Source organism: Colletotrichum scovillei, assembly GCF_011075155.1.
Source record: "Colletotrichum scovillei strain TJNH1 chromosome Unknown Contig00006, whole genome shotgun sequence".
Classification (NCBI taxonomy): domain Eukaryota; kingdom Fungi; phylum Ascomycota; class Sordariomycetes; order Glomerellales; family Glomerellaceae; genus Colletotrichum; species Colletotrichum scovillei.
In genome coordinates, this window is record NW_023336264.1 from 1,703,368 (window position 1) to 1,719,958 (window position 16,591).

The 16,591-nt window shown below is 52.6% G+C and overlaps 3 protein-coding genes across 3 annotated transcripts; 1 reads left to right on the forward strand and 2 right to left on the reverse strand.

The window, feature by feature from the left end:
- Positions 1-1,730: 1,730 nt before the first annotated feature.
- On the forward strand, positions 1,731-5,858 carry HER10_EVM0006742 (uncharacterized protein). The gene is made up of 3 exons (XM_035483019.1): positions 1,731-2,688; positions 2,962-3,038; positions 4,147-5,858. Exons 1-3 carry the CDS (start codon positions 2,279-2,281, stop codon positions 4,446-4,448), a joined length of 789 nt encoding a protein of 262 aa, XP_035332800.1. The 5' UTR covers positions 1,731-2,278; the 3' UTR covers positions 4,449-5,858.
- A 1,078-nt stretch (positions 5,859-6,936) lies between these two features.
- On the reverse strand, positions 6,937-10,755 carry HER10_EVM0008322 (RNA-dependent RNA polymerase; the record flags this gene model as incomplete). Its single annotated transcript, XM_035477849.1, has 2 exons — positions 6,937-7,877; positions 7,932-10,755. 2 exons carry the CDS (start codon positions 10,753-10,755, stop codon positions 6,937-6,939), a joined length of 3,765 nt encoding a protein of 1,254 aa, XP_035332982.1.
- A 789-nt stretch (positions 10,756-11,544) lies between these two features.
- On the reverse strand, positions 11,545-14,728 carry HER10_EVM0001848 (glycolate oxidase). Its single transcript, XM_035471583.1, has 5 exons — positions 13,427-14,728; positions 12,976-13,375; positions 12,693-12,911; positions 12,222-12,620; positions 11,545-12,162 (listed from the first exon to the last, which is right to left on the reverse strand). Exons 1-5 carry the CDS (start codon positions 13,784-13,786, stop codon positions 11,756-11,758), a joined length of 1,785 nt encoding a protein of 594 aa, XP_035332211.1. The 5' UTR covers positions 13,787-14,728; the 3' UTR covers positions 11,545-11,755.
- Between the last annotated feature and the right edge of the window lie 1,863 nt (positions 14,729-16,591).

Consider the following 16,591-nt stretch of genomic DNA (forward strand, 5'->3'; position numbering starts at 1 on the left):
CCCTTCCTCAACATACCTTGCTCCGTACGCTTGATCAAGGAGAACGGCGTCCCGACAGTCAGGCGCCTGGTCCGACAAACACTCCAAGACAAACAAGCCACAATTGAGTTGGATAGGAGACATGTGTTGGCTCACGGTTCCTGACGAGTTCCAAATTGACCGGATTGTCTCAGGTCAAACTCGGTTTCATCACACGTTGATTGTCTTCTTCATGGTCAAAGAAGGATACCTGCAGTCTCGCATTATGGGGGAGACGACTTACAGCGCGAGACAACTCTCTTGCGCCGAACAAGGATGAGTCCTGTTCTTCAAGGTCAAAGCGAGTGACGAGGTCAGATGTGCAGAAATCAATCAGGAGGTTGGCAGGTTTTGTGACGCGACAAGCCTACAACTCGTCGGATCCTGTCATATATCACTTCTTACGAGATCTAGCGCCTCAGCCAGGAAAGGCAATAGTCACGAAGTCAGCACCCAATTACGTCGAGGATCCAGCCAAAAGTGACGCCTATCCACAGCAGAAGATTTCTCTTGGTGAAATCCAAGTTGCTGCTGTTGATGAGGTATTTTAGCAAAGGACCAGATTTTCTCGATATGCATTGCAGTGCAGGTGGGAATCTCCGCGATCGCCGAGGCGCGAGTTTATCGTACTTTTCGAACCTGGGGTGCCACGGTTCCTTTACCACAACACTGGGTCACGGATCAGATTGCCAGATTGCATCGTGTTATTGTCAGATCAATTCGATGGGCCAATGCGGCCGTGCTATGCCGGCCAGGTTCAATGTTTGCCTATCAGCCATTAACAAGTGCCGTTTGATATGCAATGACCCGATTGCCTAACGGGCCGCCCCAAAGACACGCAAACTTGTACGACAGAAGTTTCGAAGGGCGACGGGAGCAACCGCGTTGCCGAAAGTTTGCTAAAACACCGTCGTGGGTCTTTCCCCGTCGCACCCTACCTACTTGGTAACCGCCGCCTTTTCCCTTCCCATCGGCTGTTCTTACGATTCAGCGTTGCGGTCGATTTTAGCAAGCTCCAGGTCGCGAGAGCCGACAGGATATGGCGCCAAAGCGACGGGACGCTGCGCACAGACTGGAATCCGACAGAGAGGAAAGGGATGCGTGCGAATCTAAGTCGTATTTGCTAGGAGCACGCCACACGATGCAGGCTTTAGTCACGAGTACCCAAGATGTCAAGGAAGACCCAGACATGGCAGAGGGGAAATGGGATTTTTGATCAATTGTCACTTTCTGATGAAAAGTTACATAGGGAGACGAAGGCTGGCTGTTTGATATATGACGAAAGGTAGGACAAGGCAGGGAGGGCTCAGGTTCAGTGGGAGGAAGAAAAGGCGATTCTCAAGATCGAGCGAGACCAATGCTTAGCGCTGCCCATCCATCGCCAGGCCCTGGTCCCGGCGGCGTCTCCCCCCGGGCCCCCGGAGAAGATGGGATCCACTTTGGCATGGGTCCACGGGGGATCTCAGAAATGGAAGCGGCGGCGGTCGGGTAAGGCGCGGCTTCCCAGGATGGCACGCCGCACACGCCATCGAGAGCACCGTCCACACTGTAAGCCGCACACAGTACAACCACCTGGGCCACACAAGGCTACCACCCACCTACCTTACTCCGTACCTACCTTACTACGTACCTTTAGCACCTACCTACCTTATGGATAAGGTACCTTAGCGCCTGCATCATTTGAGTCCACTTCCGTCCATCACGAACCACTCAACGTCAACATCATTCTCTTTTCTTTCTGCAGACTGCTGCCCACAAAGTTATATTTCTCCCTACGCACGAAACCCCCAACCTGCCGAGAGATTAGACGTCATCATCAAAGGGTCCAGCCAGCCGACGAATCGCGGTTCAACCCCCAGCATCCCTCATCCTGGTTTACCCCCGCCAGCTCTCACGTGGGTTGATCATCAGGGCTCCAACGGCATCTCTCGGAGCACAAAAACAAGCGCGACAACGATTTCCAGACTCGATTCGGCCAATATTCAACAGCCAATCAACCGCTTGACATACCAACTTGGCCCTGACCAACGTTTCTCGCAAAGACCAGCCTGTCGGCGTCCACCCCTCCCTTCTCTGCCACGCCACTTTGCTACATAGTAGCGGGAGCCTCAGTTGTGTCCCAGACAGCCGTCAGGAACCATAAGCCACCTGATATTACTTGGCCCGCTGCACATCATCCCGAGAAACACGTCCCATTCTTTCTGTACATACGGGACAGCACGAACCCTATCGGTATACCGTGGGGAATAAGCCAAATACCATGGGGAAACCCAAAAACTCAACCGCCGGCAAGACAAAGGCCGGCTCTAGAACTAATAATGGCGGCGGCAACGCAAAGTTGACAACAACCGCCTCGATTCCCGCCGCACCGCCCGCATGGCCCCAATTCAAACCGCCGTTACCGGTCACCGACCTGGCTGCCGACCAGCTCGCTTCTTGCCCGGACAAGGTCGTCCTGATTCGCAACTTTTGGCCAAAATCCCTCTGCAGTGCCTATGTCACTTTTCTGAGGGGTTTACCGCTGATCACCACCCCTGGTCGGCCTAAGCGGGGAGAAGCGGTTAGAGTGAATGACCGTTTTCAAGTGCAGGATGCTGCCTTTGCTCAACGCCTGTGGACGGAGACTGGACTGCGCGAATCGCTTGCTCAAGAAGACATTCAGGGTTTATGGTGAGTCCACTGTCTTCTGTTCCAACCCCCCTAGTCCCTACCTCGCCTACCCATCCCCCGGCCCTCCGAATGCACCCTGGCCACGAACAACGCATCCCACGCGCTTCCGGCTAGATCCGCCAGCGTCTGCGCACAATCAAAGTATACATACGTCCAAAAACAGTTATAACAAACATGAAACCCACGCAAAAGAAGAAACCGCTTGCGTAGAGGTCTTTTCGCTAAAGCTGAAGGCTTGTCATGAGACTTACTAACGTGGATCGATTGCTCTAGGGGCGGTGAAGTCGTTGGTCTGAATCCCAATATTCGCATCTATCGTTACTCCAAGGGCCAGTATTTCGATGCACATTGTAAGTCTCATAGTCAAATCATTCTCTTGTCACTCAACGCCACAGGCGCCGAGAGCACTAGGCACTCTGCCAGTCAACCAACAAGATTTCCGCCGCTCTATGCAACTAGGCCAGTGGTCAAGTGCTTCGAGGTCCTCGCGCGATTGCCATAGGCTGCGCATATTTGTCACTGGTCAAAGACGGCGATGTGCCAGAGCTCTACAAGCCTTTGTCTTGGGGACATGGCCCCGGGTGGCTACCTAATTCTCATGACACCAACGAAGTGTTCTCTACACAGCGACACTTCTGGATCCCCAAAGTTGGGTTGTAACGAGACCGTTGCAAAATCACTGCCCCCGTCCCAGTGGACATGCCACAATGCCCGTCACTAAGCAGATTGTACGAGGATTTGGTCACGCTCGGTCCATACGTTTCCCCCTTCCCATGACAATTACCTTCATCGACCCATTCCTGTGGGCACTACCTCTTACCACGGTTCCCTTACTATGCATGTCTCGACCACCTCGAATCCAAGACCTGTGTCTATGAAGCAGGTCGTGACTTTTCGACTCTGCATGAGAAACCTGCTGAAAGATGTGAAATCGTTGAACCACTGGCCTTTGGGGAGACGATTCGGGGACCCACAACAAGTGTCTGGACCAACGATCTGCCCTTCAGATGATCATATATGATATATGATATCTTGTCTCCTCCGCTCAGTCCTCTTTTGTTTGCACTCTCCCAGTCATCACGATCCTTCATCCGAGCACCAGACCCAACGATTCGTCCCAGAAGCCACAACCCTGCGGATCGTTCCATCCTGATCCGCTTCATGGCGTTATCTCCCCCTGGATGATGTGGGAAGCTGAGTCCGGGAGCCTGCGAGTCCGATCCAGCGATGCCCCTCGACATCTCGCACCTCTCTATTCGAACAAGAAACTCGGCACTGAGAGAACCAGGGCCACCATGCTTTCCTTGTCTTCCGGCGACCCTATGGTGTTTTTCCTCTTCTGAGCTCTGACTCTTTTCTTCTGTATCCTTTCACTTGTCTTCCGTGCAGGCTTCCTCCTCCTCCTCCTCTCCAGCTTCAAGATCGACCTTGGCTGACCATTGGAACCCCCACTTGCAGACGACGATTCGAACAAGGTATCACTCAACATCGACCCCTCCTCCGGGCCCGTCACGTGCAAGACAACCTGGACGCTGCTCCTCTATCTTACCTCTTCCGCTGAGGGCTGTGTTGGCGGCGAGACCGTCTTCTTTCCCAACGACCACCGCTCCGCCAAGGAGGAGATCCCGGTCGCTCTCGAAACGGGCATGCTCCTCTTACACAAGCATGGCGACGACTGCATGCTGGTAAGTCTCTTCTGTTCAGATTTTTCAGCCCTTCAGTCCTCGGTACTATCAAAAACTCCATGCGTCCTCCCCTGATCCCCGGACGAACCATGGTCATAGCCAGATGCACCTGAACCTGTCGTTTTTTTGCGCAACATTGATCGTTGCCACTACGATGTATTCGCTGGCACTTCGCTCTCCAGTGCCTTTTTTTTTCATTGCTTTTCATGGCGCGAAACGAGGACCCAACCACGGCCACCTCAGCTGCGGCCTCACCTCTCCATCTCTCTGCCTCTTCCTTTCTCACGCTTCTCTGGCTGTGCTCCAATCCCATCACTTCAAAGTTCCCCTCCCAACCACCGAACTCGATATGTCCACTCTGCACCACGGTACCTAGCAACCTGGGCAGCACAACAGTACCCCTGCATCTCTCCCGCCTACACTACCTGCCTGTCCCTTGATCCTTTTTTTTTTTTTTCAATCGTACCAGGTCGCAGCGAAGGCCACTGCAGACTGACACATGTTCCACTTATCAACAGCACGAGGGGCGCGAGGTCAGCGCAGGCGAGAAGTGGGTGCTGAGAACAGACCTTTGCGTCAGGAAGTGAAGAAAGAAGGGGAGTGAGTGAGAGAGGAGAGCGAGAGATTTGCGATCAGCGACCTAACCATCAAGCAACATCCTTACTTCCCCTGCACTGTCTTCTTCTGCTTCTGCTTCTGCTTCTACTTCGACTTCTTCCTCCCGATCCGCCTTTTTTTTGGTCTTTTTTTTTTATGCCCGCTCGGACGTGGAGCAAACCAAAGCAGCTGAAGAGAGCACACATCGTTCTCGGTTTCTTTTCTCACTCCCCTTTCCCCCGTTTCCTTGCCCGCCTCCCCGTTCCCCAATCCACTGCCTTGGTACCAGTCATCGCCACGCCACTCTGAGAACGGCCCTTTCCTGGGTTCCAAGACAATGATGAACCCCGTCCGATCACGGAATCTTACGCGGGATCCTACCCCCCCCTCTTATTTGATCAGATATTGCTGGATCGTATGGAGAAGCGGGAACAGAATGCTGCAACACGTCTGATGGAAGTGGGACCATACACTTCGACAGTGCGCTGGCCTCTAGGTCAAGTGATCTCGCTGTATGCATGCTGCACCCGATTAGGTTTTGCCGTTTGATCGACGATGATGTTGTGGACGGACGTGGGCTGAGTAAAACAGGACAGACAAGTCTGTCGTCGTCGTCGTCGTCGTCGTCGAGCTTGGCTAGAACATGTTGGAAGAACGTTGGAGACATGTAGGTCACACAGGGCAAGTTGAAGGAGAGGATGGACACTGGCTACGAATTAGCTATGGGTGGCATTTCGTACCGGAGGATTACCGGTGGGAGGGGAGTGGACAATGGAGTCAATCTGATGCCCCAATCGCAACTCGACATTTTTCCATGTCTGCCATACTTGTCTACATTTAGACAGTTCAGCCAGTGTCCACCAGGAACGCGGCCGAGTGATAATCCCCCCCAACCAAGAGTGAAAACGGTATTGACATCGCGTGTGTGCCAAGTAGATGTTCCTTCTCCAAAAAGTGATGACATTGACGATCCGGAAAAGCCCGTCTATACGGCCCTTCTTTCTCTTGGAACGTTCCCCCCATACCCTCATCCTCCCATCCCATCCTCCTACTCAAATCCTGTCCCCGCCCCGTCGTCGCCGCCGCCCTGCCGCCCCGATACTTCCTTTTTAGACTGATGTGCACGAATTCGGATTGGACAGACACCATCGGGGGGCTTGGGAGGAGCAAGCCAAGTAAACGCGTACCTACCTACCCCCTTTTCCCCCACGCTGCCTGCTACATACGAAAGTACTTCGTACAAACCGCCATCACGAAAAGCCCCTTCTATTTCCATGTCCCCCCCCCCCCCTCCTCTTCAACCTGATGTTTCTACGGGGACTGTCGAAGCATTGCAACGGAAGCAATGGAACCTGGGAAAAAAACGCACTGCACATCCGGCAAACGTCCCGTCGGCTCCCCGAACGGACGTCGTGGAAGGGTAGGGCTACATTTGCAAAGTCACCTCCTTCCCCCCCCCCCTCCCCTCCCATTTGAGCCCTGACTACTTTCCCGCGGCAACGCAACGCAACGTGAACCAGCCCATACCCACTCTCACTCACCCGCAAGCCTGCCTGACTACCTGCCCTCCATCGGTACGGGAAATCAAGGATCTATCCGTACTCAAGACACGAGCCGGGAACGGGACTTCACCACCACCACCCCTGGGCCGTAAGGTCACAGTGGGCATTTGGGAAACGGGCGATTTGTGCGTCAAGAAGCGAACCTGATTTTGTGCATCCATTGTATATGTCTACCTATCTGCATGAGGCAGAAGTCAAAGAGATGAAAAGAAGAGTCGCCTGACGGGGGTTGTTTCGGAAACTATCGAGGCCCAATAGTAACACAGAAAAGCCTTCCCCCTCCGTTATCGCTCTTCCTCCTCCGGCTCCTCCGTTGTCGATGATTAATGACTCCCGTTACGGGAATGACCTGTCAAACGCCCGTGTCGCAGCAGACACAAGCCATGTCCGGCGCCTCACTATCCTTAGATCAAGGCACTCTCCATCAGTCGGTCCATGGCGTCCATGGCAGTGTCTTCCTCTTCAACGTGTATCTCTTCCTCCTGGCCAGTAGCACCATCGCGGTCATCGGGGGACGGTGAGACTCCGGAAGCCTCCTTCGTGGTGCTCTCAAATACCTCCAATAGGTCACCGTGGTGCACCACTCTGCCATCGTCGAGATGAGTGTCCTGTTGGGCTACCTTGCCATCTTGCTCGAATTGACGAATAGGGTACGACCTCATGGGTACCGCCTTGGCGTCGGGGTCGACGGAAGGCTTGATCTTGACCTTGCCTGTGGCGATGCGCCCCATAATCCAGTGAAAGATCCACGGGAAGCTGATCAGGGGCATCGATTGTCGCTTGTGATCTTCGTCTTCGTACTCGTCTACAAGCGCTGCATTGACCTCTTGCTCGGTCACTTGATACATTGCAGCCACGAAAGGGGCGAAGTCTTCGAACCGTCTGCTTCCGGCCTCTGTGTAGCAAATCTCTCGGAACCTTTGCTTGAGTGCCGCTGATTCTCGACCAATGTCCTCTTGCTGCTTGTAGTCGCTGCCAACCCGAGGTCTTGACAGGATGAAGCCTGTCCATGCTTCGAATTCGGTGTGAACGTCGCGATGACTCATGAGACGACGCATAGCTGTGTCGTATTGACTTTTGGTCTTGCGAGCCTTTTGTAGAAGTTCTCCGGACAGTTCAAACCTTCTCAACACCCTTCCGTCAAACTTTTTGTCGTAAAGAGGGTTAAGCTCCTGCTCAACGATTCTGTCGAAGATCTTGCCAAGCGCAGTCCGGGACTTGTATGTATTAAATTTGCGCGTGAAGTGCGGCCACTGTTTAGGATCGAGCTCGGCAGGGTATTCTGCTGGATCTGCAGTTTTGACGTAGTCTACCGCCTTGGAGTGCAGCTCTGCCAGCCTCAAGCCTAGAAACTCGGTGTCAATTTGTATCTATCTTTACTCGCAGACAATTAACTCACATTTCTTGTCGTTCGCTCCTTGTTTCGAGAGGTCAGCGTGAGCTAGATGTGCAGTTGCAACCTTGGCCAGGCAGTCGTTCTGAATATAACGAACGAAGAATGTTCTCAGATCTGATACCTTGACATCTCGCTTCAGTTTCGGAGCTTTGGGTGCGATGTAGTTCATAGGCTCGTGGTGCCAGTTCTTGGGAATGAGGTCTTGGTTCCAGATGACGAAGAAATCATCTCCGTCAAGATCTCCCCCGGAACACATGCTGGGGACATCTCGATCACCGGTGCTTGGAAACACCACAACATTCTGGAGGTGGTGGAGGTCAGGGATATCAACCGCTTCCACAACCCGAATATCACCTGGATGAAGTGAAGGGTTTCGTCCCACAATGCACACGCCGGTGACGCAGTAGAATTTGCCATCTTGGGGGTTCGGAATTCGAAGGAAGATCTGCGGCAAGTCCTCGATGTTGTTGGTATTCTTCCCCTCAGTTGCCTTGCTGTGGCCTCTTAATGTGCCTGTTTCGTCCAGGCAACCGAGAAGAAAAGCACTTTGATCGACGATCACGCGCGCCTTTTCCTTCAACAGCTTCATAGACCAAATTCGCCAGAGATCCAGAATTGTCAGCACGAACGGCTCTTGAATCTCTGCATCCATGAAACCCCAGCAGACGAGGTCTTTGATTGTTAGAGATATCATGTTCTCGTCAATGTATTGCCCCAGTAAGCTTGCAGCGGCGACTCGGTCTTTCATAGCCTTCTCGTAGCCCTGGATTTGTTGTTCAGCAAGATCCAAGATCGGACTGTCCTTGACACCGAGCGTCGTAAGAATGGTTATGGTTTGTCGATTCAGCGTGGCTGGTGAAAACTGCGCGAACTTGATGATTTCCAAGCCATTGAACTGGGCCCTGAACTTTTCTTGCGAAGGCCGGATATGGACGTTGAGGCCCTTGGCATCAGGCCAGACAGCCAGCATGCCTTTGCAGCCACCCATGCGAAATTGGAAAGCAGAGGGTATTCCAATTGTATCCTGGCCCATCTCATGGACTACCATCTCGGCCAGTAGCTTTGAGATTTTGCCGACACCATCGCTGAAGCAATAGCCTTGACGCTCGATATCTTGCATCTGTACGATCTGGGGAACGGTGATACCTCGGATTTCTCGCGTTGTAGAGAAGCACTGGCCGATACGAGCAGCGTATTTGGCGACATTCTTGATATGGTTGAAGTGCCCCATCCAGTCTCGGATCTGATCGCATGAAAGATGATCGGTCGGACAGAAGAAGTAGGCAGCGCACTCTCGAATTTGCGAGTTTCCAAACGCAAGAAATTCGTAAGTCCGGTTGCCAATCTTAATGCCTTGTTTTAGGGCACGGTAAATGCGGTGGTGGATTTCGTTGCCTGCATCGCTGTAGATCTTGCCTCTGTACAGCTCGTCCGTGAATTGAACTCTCAAGAAGCGGTCTTGATAAGAATTATACTTTCGCAATACCCTGTTGGAGGATTCGACGCTTGGAGAGCAAAGGTGCATGGTCGATGGTGTGACAATGACCTTTCGGATCGTGGTGCAGTAGTATGGCATACTCATGCCGGGAAAGTACAGAGCAGCCTCTTCACTCCCAAACATCTCCATCGGGTTCCATTCCCTTTTTCCTTGATCCGCAAAGTACTCGAGCATCCACTTTGCCCGGTCCTTGTCCATCTGACGCAGTCGGTCGATAAATGCCTGGTTGATGGAGTACTCTGATAGAATGCCTCGTGAGATACAGACCTCAAGCTGGTAGTGGACCTCGAAGGGCAAGTGGTGATTATCGGAATCAGGGTCAAAAGATCGCAACCGACTGTCGGTAGCTTGGGCTCTAAACACAGTACCGAGCAGAGGAGGTTGCGAAGGGGTAGTCACGAAGTGCTCTACAGCAATGGCCGTGATGTTGTGGGCCTCTAAAGCCTGCAGGAATTTCTCCAAAGTGCCATTTCCAGCCTTTGAGATCGCGAATTTATAAGTTGTCCAGCGACCAGTATTGATGAAGTCAGGATCTTCGAAGTCTGACTGGAGTGTGATTGGAAAGTCTTTCGGCAGTTGATCATTGTGCAATATGGTTGTGCGTCTTTCCCACATGTCCGTAATGCCCCATGAGGTCTTGCCCGCGGCCATCTTGCTTCGCATCTTCCTGCTTGCCTTGGTCCAGAACATAGGCGGAAGCTCTACCGGTATGACCAGAAGTGTGTCTTCATCTCGGTCGACTCGATAAACACTAGTGAGGCGGGCGAACTCGATTCCGCACTTGTGGTGAAATATCTCCTCGTCGTCGTCACCGTTCAGGTCTTCTGATGAGTCCAGAGGACAAGTATCGAAGTGGATAGTAAGCTTCTTCTTGGTCAAGCTCATGTCGATGCGCACGCCCTCATGAACGGATTTGAACACCATCATCTCCTTCTCTTGTAAGCGCGTGCCAAAGTCCATACGTTCCGCTTCAAGTATCATCTTGGAATCGAACCAGATGTTGGGGTTTGAGGGACTCTTGATCAGATTAGAGTATCTTTCATGAGGAGGTCGAAAAGTCTGGAGGGCGACACGGGCGCTCTTGCCTCCCTTGTAATGGACGATGTGGAATCCTGACGACCAGAAGTTGACTTTGGGTGGAGGCTCAAATCGAACCAGGGCGTATCCATCGCGTTGGCCCTCTCGGTTCTCTCCGATCTCTAGCAAAGAGATACTTCCATGTTGGTTGAAGGAGTCGTATAGCTCAGATAGATCAACGGCCTCGGGAAGGCCACGAACCTTCAGTCGGAATTCCGGCCATGTTCGCCAAGGTTCATCTGCTTCTCCCATGACGCGGAATGTATGCTAGAAGCCAAAGTCAGCAGAGTTGGTTGTTATATCCCTCAAGATTCACTTTGAATATGTAATTTGAGGGTGAACTGTACCTCTCTGGTGACGTAACAGCACGATTGTTTTCTTGGTCTGTCGTTGTTCGCTAAGCTGAGGACGTATTTCGTGAAGCAGCTACGAGCTGTGAGTATATACTTGGATAGGTTGGCTCTCAACAAGATAGCCTGGGCGGAGTGTCTTAAATGAAGTCGGAAGGGAAGGTCGAAGTCGAAGGCGAAGGCTCGAAGGGTGAAGTGAGTTTGAAAGGCAAAGACGGGCGCGGAGGATGGTGACAATAGAAGACTGGGGGTAAAGTCGAGGTTAGGAAGGCACCCTGAGCCCGCGGCACTAGAGGTGCCTAGGTATGAAGAAGGAGCGAAGACCAGGCAATTCACTCCGGTCTGTCTTTCCCTAGGTCAACCATTCCTGGAATGAAATTGCCTAAGTTTTCGAATTTTCTTTGCCCAAGCACTTTGCATGCAGCTACCCGCAACCCACTACGATCTCCAAATTCAACCTTGGCTCGATTGCCCGCCCTCATTCCATCTCCTACTCGGTTGCCCACTTTAGACTCTGCACATCATTGTCATTGGATGTTTGCTCTGATAATAGATTCAAATCTCATATCACTTTTTATCATTATCGGTATCTCGTCGCTATTGAGCTTTCGGCCCTTGCTCCCTGTGGGCTGGAACAGCAACACAGCCGCAACGACATGAATGACTTCTGGTGAATTCAAGACCACAGTTTGTGGCATTCAGTGTTCATCAAGCAAAATAACGGCATGCCTCCCTAGAACTTTTGCGATCTTGTCCCTGGTATAGTCCCCTTTCTGGTCGTTTCAGGCACCTAAGTAACATATTTTAGGCAGCAGATCAGAGAGCAGTCCCCATAAGCCCAACCTCAAGCTTCGGCGATAGCAATTGCTCTTGGTGACATCTCATATCAACGGGCCTCATGGCTATACCGAGGAACCCTGGTTCGTCCTTGAGCCCTCGGGAATGTCCATTATTTTTCCAGGGTTCATGATCCATTTCGGATCGAGCGCACGCTTGATCGACTTCATTACGTCGAGGGTGTCGGAGCCGACTTCAAGAAGCAGAGACTCTTTCTTGCCCCAACCGATCGAATGCTCGCCCGTACACGTTCCATCCATATCTATTGCTCGCTTGACCATGTTGTGGACACACTTCTCGACCTTCTCTCGCTCTTCGGGGATCGTCCGGTTGTAAATGATACTTTCGTGGAAGTTACCGTCGCCGATGTGGCCAAGAATACTTGCAAACAATCCCATGTCGTCCATCTCCTTCTTGCTGATCTCGATGAGGTCGGCCAGACGGCTGAAGGGGACAGCGACATCCGTACTCCCTACGCATTGTCAGTCTCGGGATGCTCATACTGACCAAGACATAGGACAAGCTACTCACAAACTTCTTCACCGTCCTTACGAAGGGCCAGCATTGACCACAGTGATTCTTTACGGGCAGACCATAGCAACTTCTGCTCGAGCGCGTCCTTTGCGAACTCGAAGTTACCGCCCTTGTGATTCTTGGTGATCTTCTGAACGAGACCAATGTTCTCCTTAACACCGGCTTTGGTACCGGAGAACTTGAAGAACAGGGTCGGGAGTTCCTGCCAAACGCGAGGCGCTGTTGCGCCACCCAAGTTGACGACCTTCATCTGGACCTCGTCCATGATTTCCATCGCAGCCACAGGAATACCATTGCGCATAACTTCGGCTGCAGCCGCAGCAGCGTTTCTGATACTCGGGAATGTAACAACAGCGACCGAGAAGTCTTCGGGCACAACAGTGAGCTTCAGGGTTGCTGGAAGCGGTCAGCACACACCCAAGGAAGCAGTAACAAGCTGGACCAGGTCATTTGCCTGTTCCAACTCACCTTCAGTTACAAGGCCTAGTGTTCCCTCAGATCCTACGAACAGTCCATTCAGGTTGTAGCCGGCGGAAGACTTCCTTGGCCGTCTCCGAGTCTTGACCACAGTTCCGTCTGCCAAAACAACCGTAAGGTTGATCACCCAATCCTTCATGGTTCCGTATCTAACGGCGTTGGTTCCCGAGCAGTTTGTACCGATCATTCCGCCAATCTTTGCGCTTGGGCCTTTTTCCCCCCGTCAGTCTCAAATATCAATTTTATGGAAGATCCTGCGCTGATTTCGGCTTACCAGGGTCGATAGGGAAGAAGAGTCCGCTCTCCATTTTTGCCAATTTTTCGTTCAAGTCTTGCCATCCGATACTCGGCTGAACAACAATGTCCATATCATCCTTATTGAAGGAGAGAATCTGGTCCATAAAGGCAAAGTCGACGCTGATTCCTCCGTACGGTGCCGAGAAGTTTCCTTCCAGACTGGAACCACCCGAGTAAGGAATGATGGGGACGTTATACTTGAAGCATACTCGTGCGATCGTCGCCACCTGCTCTGTTGATCGCGGGTATGCAACAGCAACGGGAAGGCCATCCGGATTGGTCGAGGACCATTCAGAATACCCATGAGCATGCAAGTCGTCGGGGTCCGTGGAAATAATATCCTCGCCACCCAGCTCCTTTCGAATCTCCTTCAAGGCCTACACAACAAGTTAGAAGCGGAGGTCATTCTCATGATAGGATGCGAATACCTGCTCCATTTCGGCCATGCTTGCATACGTCACAGGGCGAGACAGACCATCTGTAGAAAGCAGGCTGCTACCGAGAGGAAGAAAGCCAGCGGTGGCAGAATTGCCCTTTGTCGAACTAGCAAGACCCCAGCCAACGGCACCGGCGGCTAAAGCAACAGCCCAGACTGAATTACCATGCCAACCACTTTGCGAGGTGTTGGCCGAACCTTCGGAGCTAGCCCGGGGGCTGCTTTGCCGGGTGGTCGTGGTCGAAAAGCTCCGACCGGCACGGAGAGCGGGCCCAGCGAGTCGGCCCCTCAAGCCATGGCTCAGGAGGGGCCTCGCAGAGAGTTTGGCCGACATGCAGGGGATGAGAGCCATCTACACGGACGCAAATCGGATTCCTCGAAGAGAAAGTCTGTTATTGGCCAAGAGGTCGACCAGGGTAAGATGCTGGAATGGACAGGGTTTAGTGGTGGGTTGCGTCGGCGAGATGGCTTGCGTCGGCGTTCGAGGTTGATATGGGCCTGCGCTACTTCTGATTTTGTGCCAGGAACTTCGAATCGAACTGTGGATTGTGAAAAGGGTTTCCTGATGTCCGGAGTATAGGACGATGTGAAATTCGACCAGATATCAGTTGTCAAATGATGACAATACAGAGATCTACCGAATGGACCTTTGCCAAAAGCGTCCAGGTATAGCGCGAAAACGAGTCCGTAGCAGCCAAAGTCGGAACGGTGAATCCGGCAAGAAGAGGAAGACGATGTGTTTATATTCAGCAAGCGAGCGAAATCGTCGACCACATATCCCAATCAACGGGCAATGTCGCAATCGCCCACAAAGCAAGCTAAGAAGCTGAGTGTTGGGGCAAGTGGGTATGGTGGATGACAACGGGGCCCTTCGCCTTTAACAACGATGCCTCTGCTCTTTTTTTGTGGAAGAAGTTGAGAGCATGACCCAGACGTCAAGTACCTGGGCGTATCGCATCCCACATTGGGAACAAGGTGCAGACCAGGCAGATGGAGTGGGTGCAGAGACGACGTGGTTGCAACCAATAAAGACACTGGAGAAGGGGAATACAGGCCCAAAAAGTCAAGAAGTCAAGAGCCGGCGGGCTAAGAAGACGAAAGCATGGTTAGCTAGTGAGCAAAGGTGGTAGCCCTGAGTTGTCAGCGGGGGTGAGACTCTGGACTTTTCCACGATGGGGTACTTTGCAATACCTCGCTTCACTAGCACTGGTCCAGGCAAGCTTTCCATGTGGAGCGGCGAGCTTGGATTTGCCATGTTGCTACTACTCCGTAAAGACACAACAAAGAGGACTGGATCCGGGGACAGGCGGGGAAGATGCCGAAGCTGAAACAATCCGAAGTCGTCGATGTTCTCGGTGAACGGTATGTTTCCCCGCGGAGCGACAAGGCGAAGATAGACGAACAGGTCCGATACAGATTCGCGAGCTCTCCAGGGCGTGTTGTAGCTCAGCGTTCCTCGGCGACGCTGAGTGACTTGCGGCTCGAAAATGAACTAATCGGCAACAGAAACAGGGTCATCGGAGTTGACACGGAAAAGAAGGCCAGCATCGAAGGTCTGACTGAGCATGGACACGAGCTCGATAATGGACCAAGGTAGAGCCTTTCACGTCATCAGTAGGAACTGATGCTGGGTTGTGATGCAGGTGTGACCCCCGTTTCGTGGGGTGGCTCAAGCTACGATGGATGGGGGGCAGTAACAACCTTCCGCAGTTGGTCTACTGGAAGTCTGATTACCAACAGCATCCCACTCTTTGAGTTGGACTTCTCACCGACGTAACTGAATTTCACGGCAATGGTAGCCACAAATCACCACTGGCCAGCGAATCGAATGTCGAGTTCGGAAGGATAACAGACATCGTGCCCTGCTGCCCTTGAGTTGTACGACGGTGAGACGGGGCAAGACAATACTGATGAAGCCTGGCAGACTCGAAATGCCACTGACGCAGAAAATGCAGGCGAACTGGCGTACCCCCAACGAAGAGCATGGGTACAGGGGGCCGAGAAAATTTCAATCTCTTCCCATGACCACGATTTCCAGCCTCTTGTGAGCGACAAAAGGGCCCTGATTTCTGACGAACCCCCGCGCACCGGCCTGGTCGGTGTAGAGTCCGCAGTGGGTCTCGCACGAGGGGTAACGGTGGCCCACGGTGACCGCCGAGAACGCAGGCCGTTGGCCTCCGGGGCCAGCCAAACAAGACGTTCGTGAGGGTGCCGCTTGCCGGCTGGAATATGCCTTCTCGCCTGTGGATATGAATGCAGGTTTCTGAGCATTCTCTCACAGAGGCAATCCACTGCGAGGTCGCACTCGCCTGGTGGATCAAGGGCGGGCACAAGGTCTGACAGTCTTCCAGCGGAAACTGTACGAAGAGGAGTGTTCCGAGATGAGGGCCTTGGGTGCTAGCTGTCCCACCCACTGAGTGTACCCCGGAAGTCCGTTCCCGATGGCAGCGCCGACCCGGAGGTTTTCCGAGGTCAAGATAACAGAACCCACAGTAGCACTGAGTAGGTAGTTGCCTACACAGTATGCGACGAAGCAGTCAGGCAAAGCAGCTCAGCCTCTCGTCCATCTGCAGTAGATGGCATTTCTGTCATCTGACCTCCAGAAGACAGGTTGGCATAAGCTCAATATTTTCTTGAGCTCTCGTTACGGGTGGAGGTGGTAAGCAATTAAATTACATTGACCCCGACAACCACCTCAGCTACTTTTTATTCGGAGACACCATCATCCAGAGTTTGAGTTATGTCAGCGATGCGTCCGAGGTGCATACCCCAGACCGGACGTCACACGCGGTGAGACTACGGCTTTGCGGAACCATTACACTCTCCTAAAGCAAATGAGATATCCTGTTCTCTTCTCTTACAAGTAAGACGGCGGTATATTTATTAGTTACGAAACGGAATTCTTGTCTCCAAAATGTGCGGCTTCCGATGACAAACCGCCACTCTTTCAACGCCCGCTCAGCCCTCCTGTCGACCTGCCCAAAGGATTTCCAGTGCATCAGTGGATGCGTGCCTCCCACGCCGCAAGCCTGCAACGCAACCCCCCTTGCTGCTAGCCATGCGACCCCAAGAATCGATGAGATTCGATCATCGGTCTAATCCAAGGTAGCCTGGATGCTGCATGGACTTTCAGGTACTCAGGCCAGGGTCGGAAGTC

Bases quoted from the DNA above. Each gene is read 5' to 3' on its own strand.
- HER10_EVM0006742 (XM_035483019.1), top strand. From the start codon at position 2,279: ATGGGGAAACCCAAAAACTCAACCGCCGGCAAGACAAAGGCCGGCTCT. The intron at 2,689-2,961 runs GTGAGTCCACTG...CGATTGCTCTAG, and splicing joins GAAGACATTCAGGGTTTATG to GGGCGGTGAAGTCGTTGGTC. The intron at 3,039-4,146 runs GTAAGTCTCATA...CCCCACTTGCAG, and splicing joins CCAGTATTTCGATGCACATT to ACGACGATTCGAACAAGGTA.
- HER10_EVM0001848 (XM_035471583.1), bottom strand. From the start codon at position 13,786: ATGGCTCTCATCCCCTGCATGTCGGCCAAACTCTCTGCGAGGCCCCTC. The intron at 13,376-13,426 runs GTATTCGCATCC...CTTGTTGTGTAG, and splicing joins GCATGGCCGAAATGGAGCAG to GCCTTGAAGGAGATTCGAAA. The intron at 12,163-12,221 runs GTGAGTAGCTTG...GACAATGCGTAG, and splicing joins TAAGGACGGTGAAGAAGTTT to GGAGTACGGATGTCGCTGTC.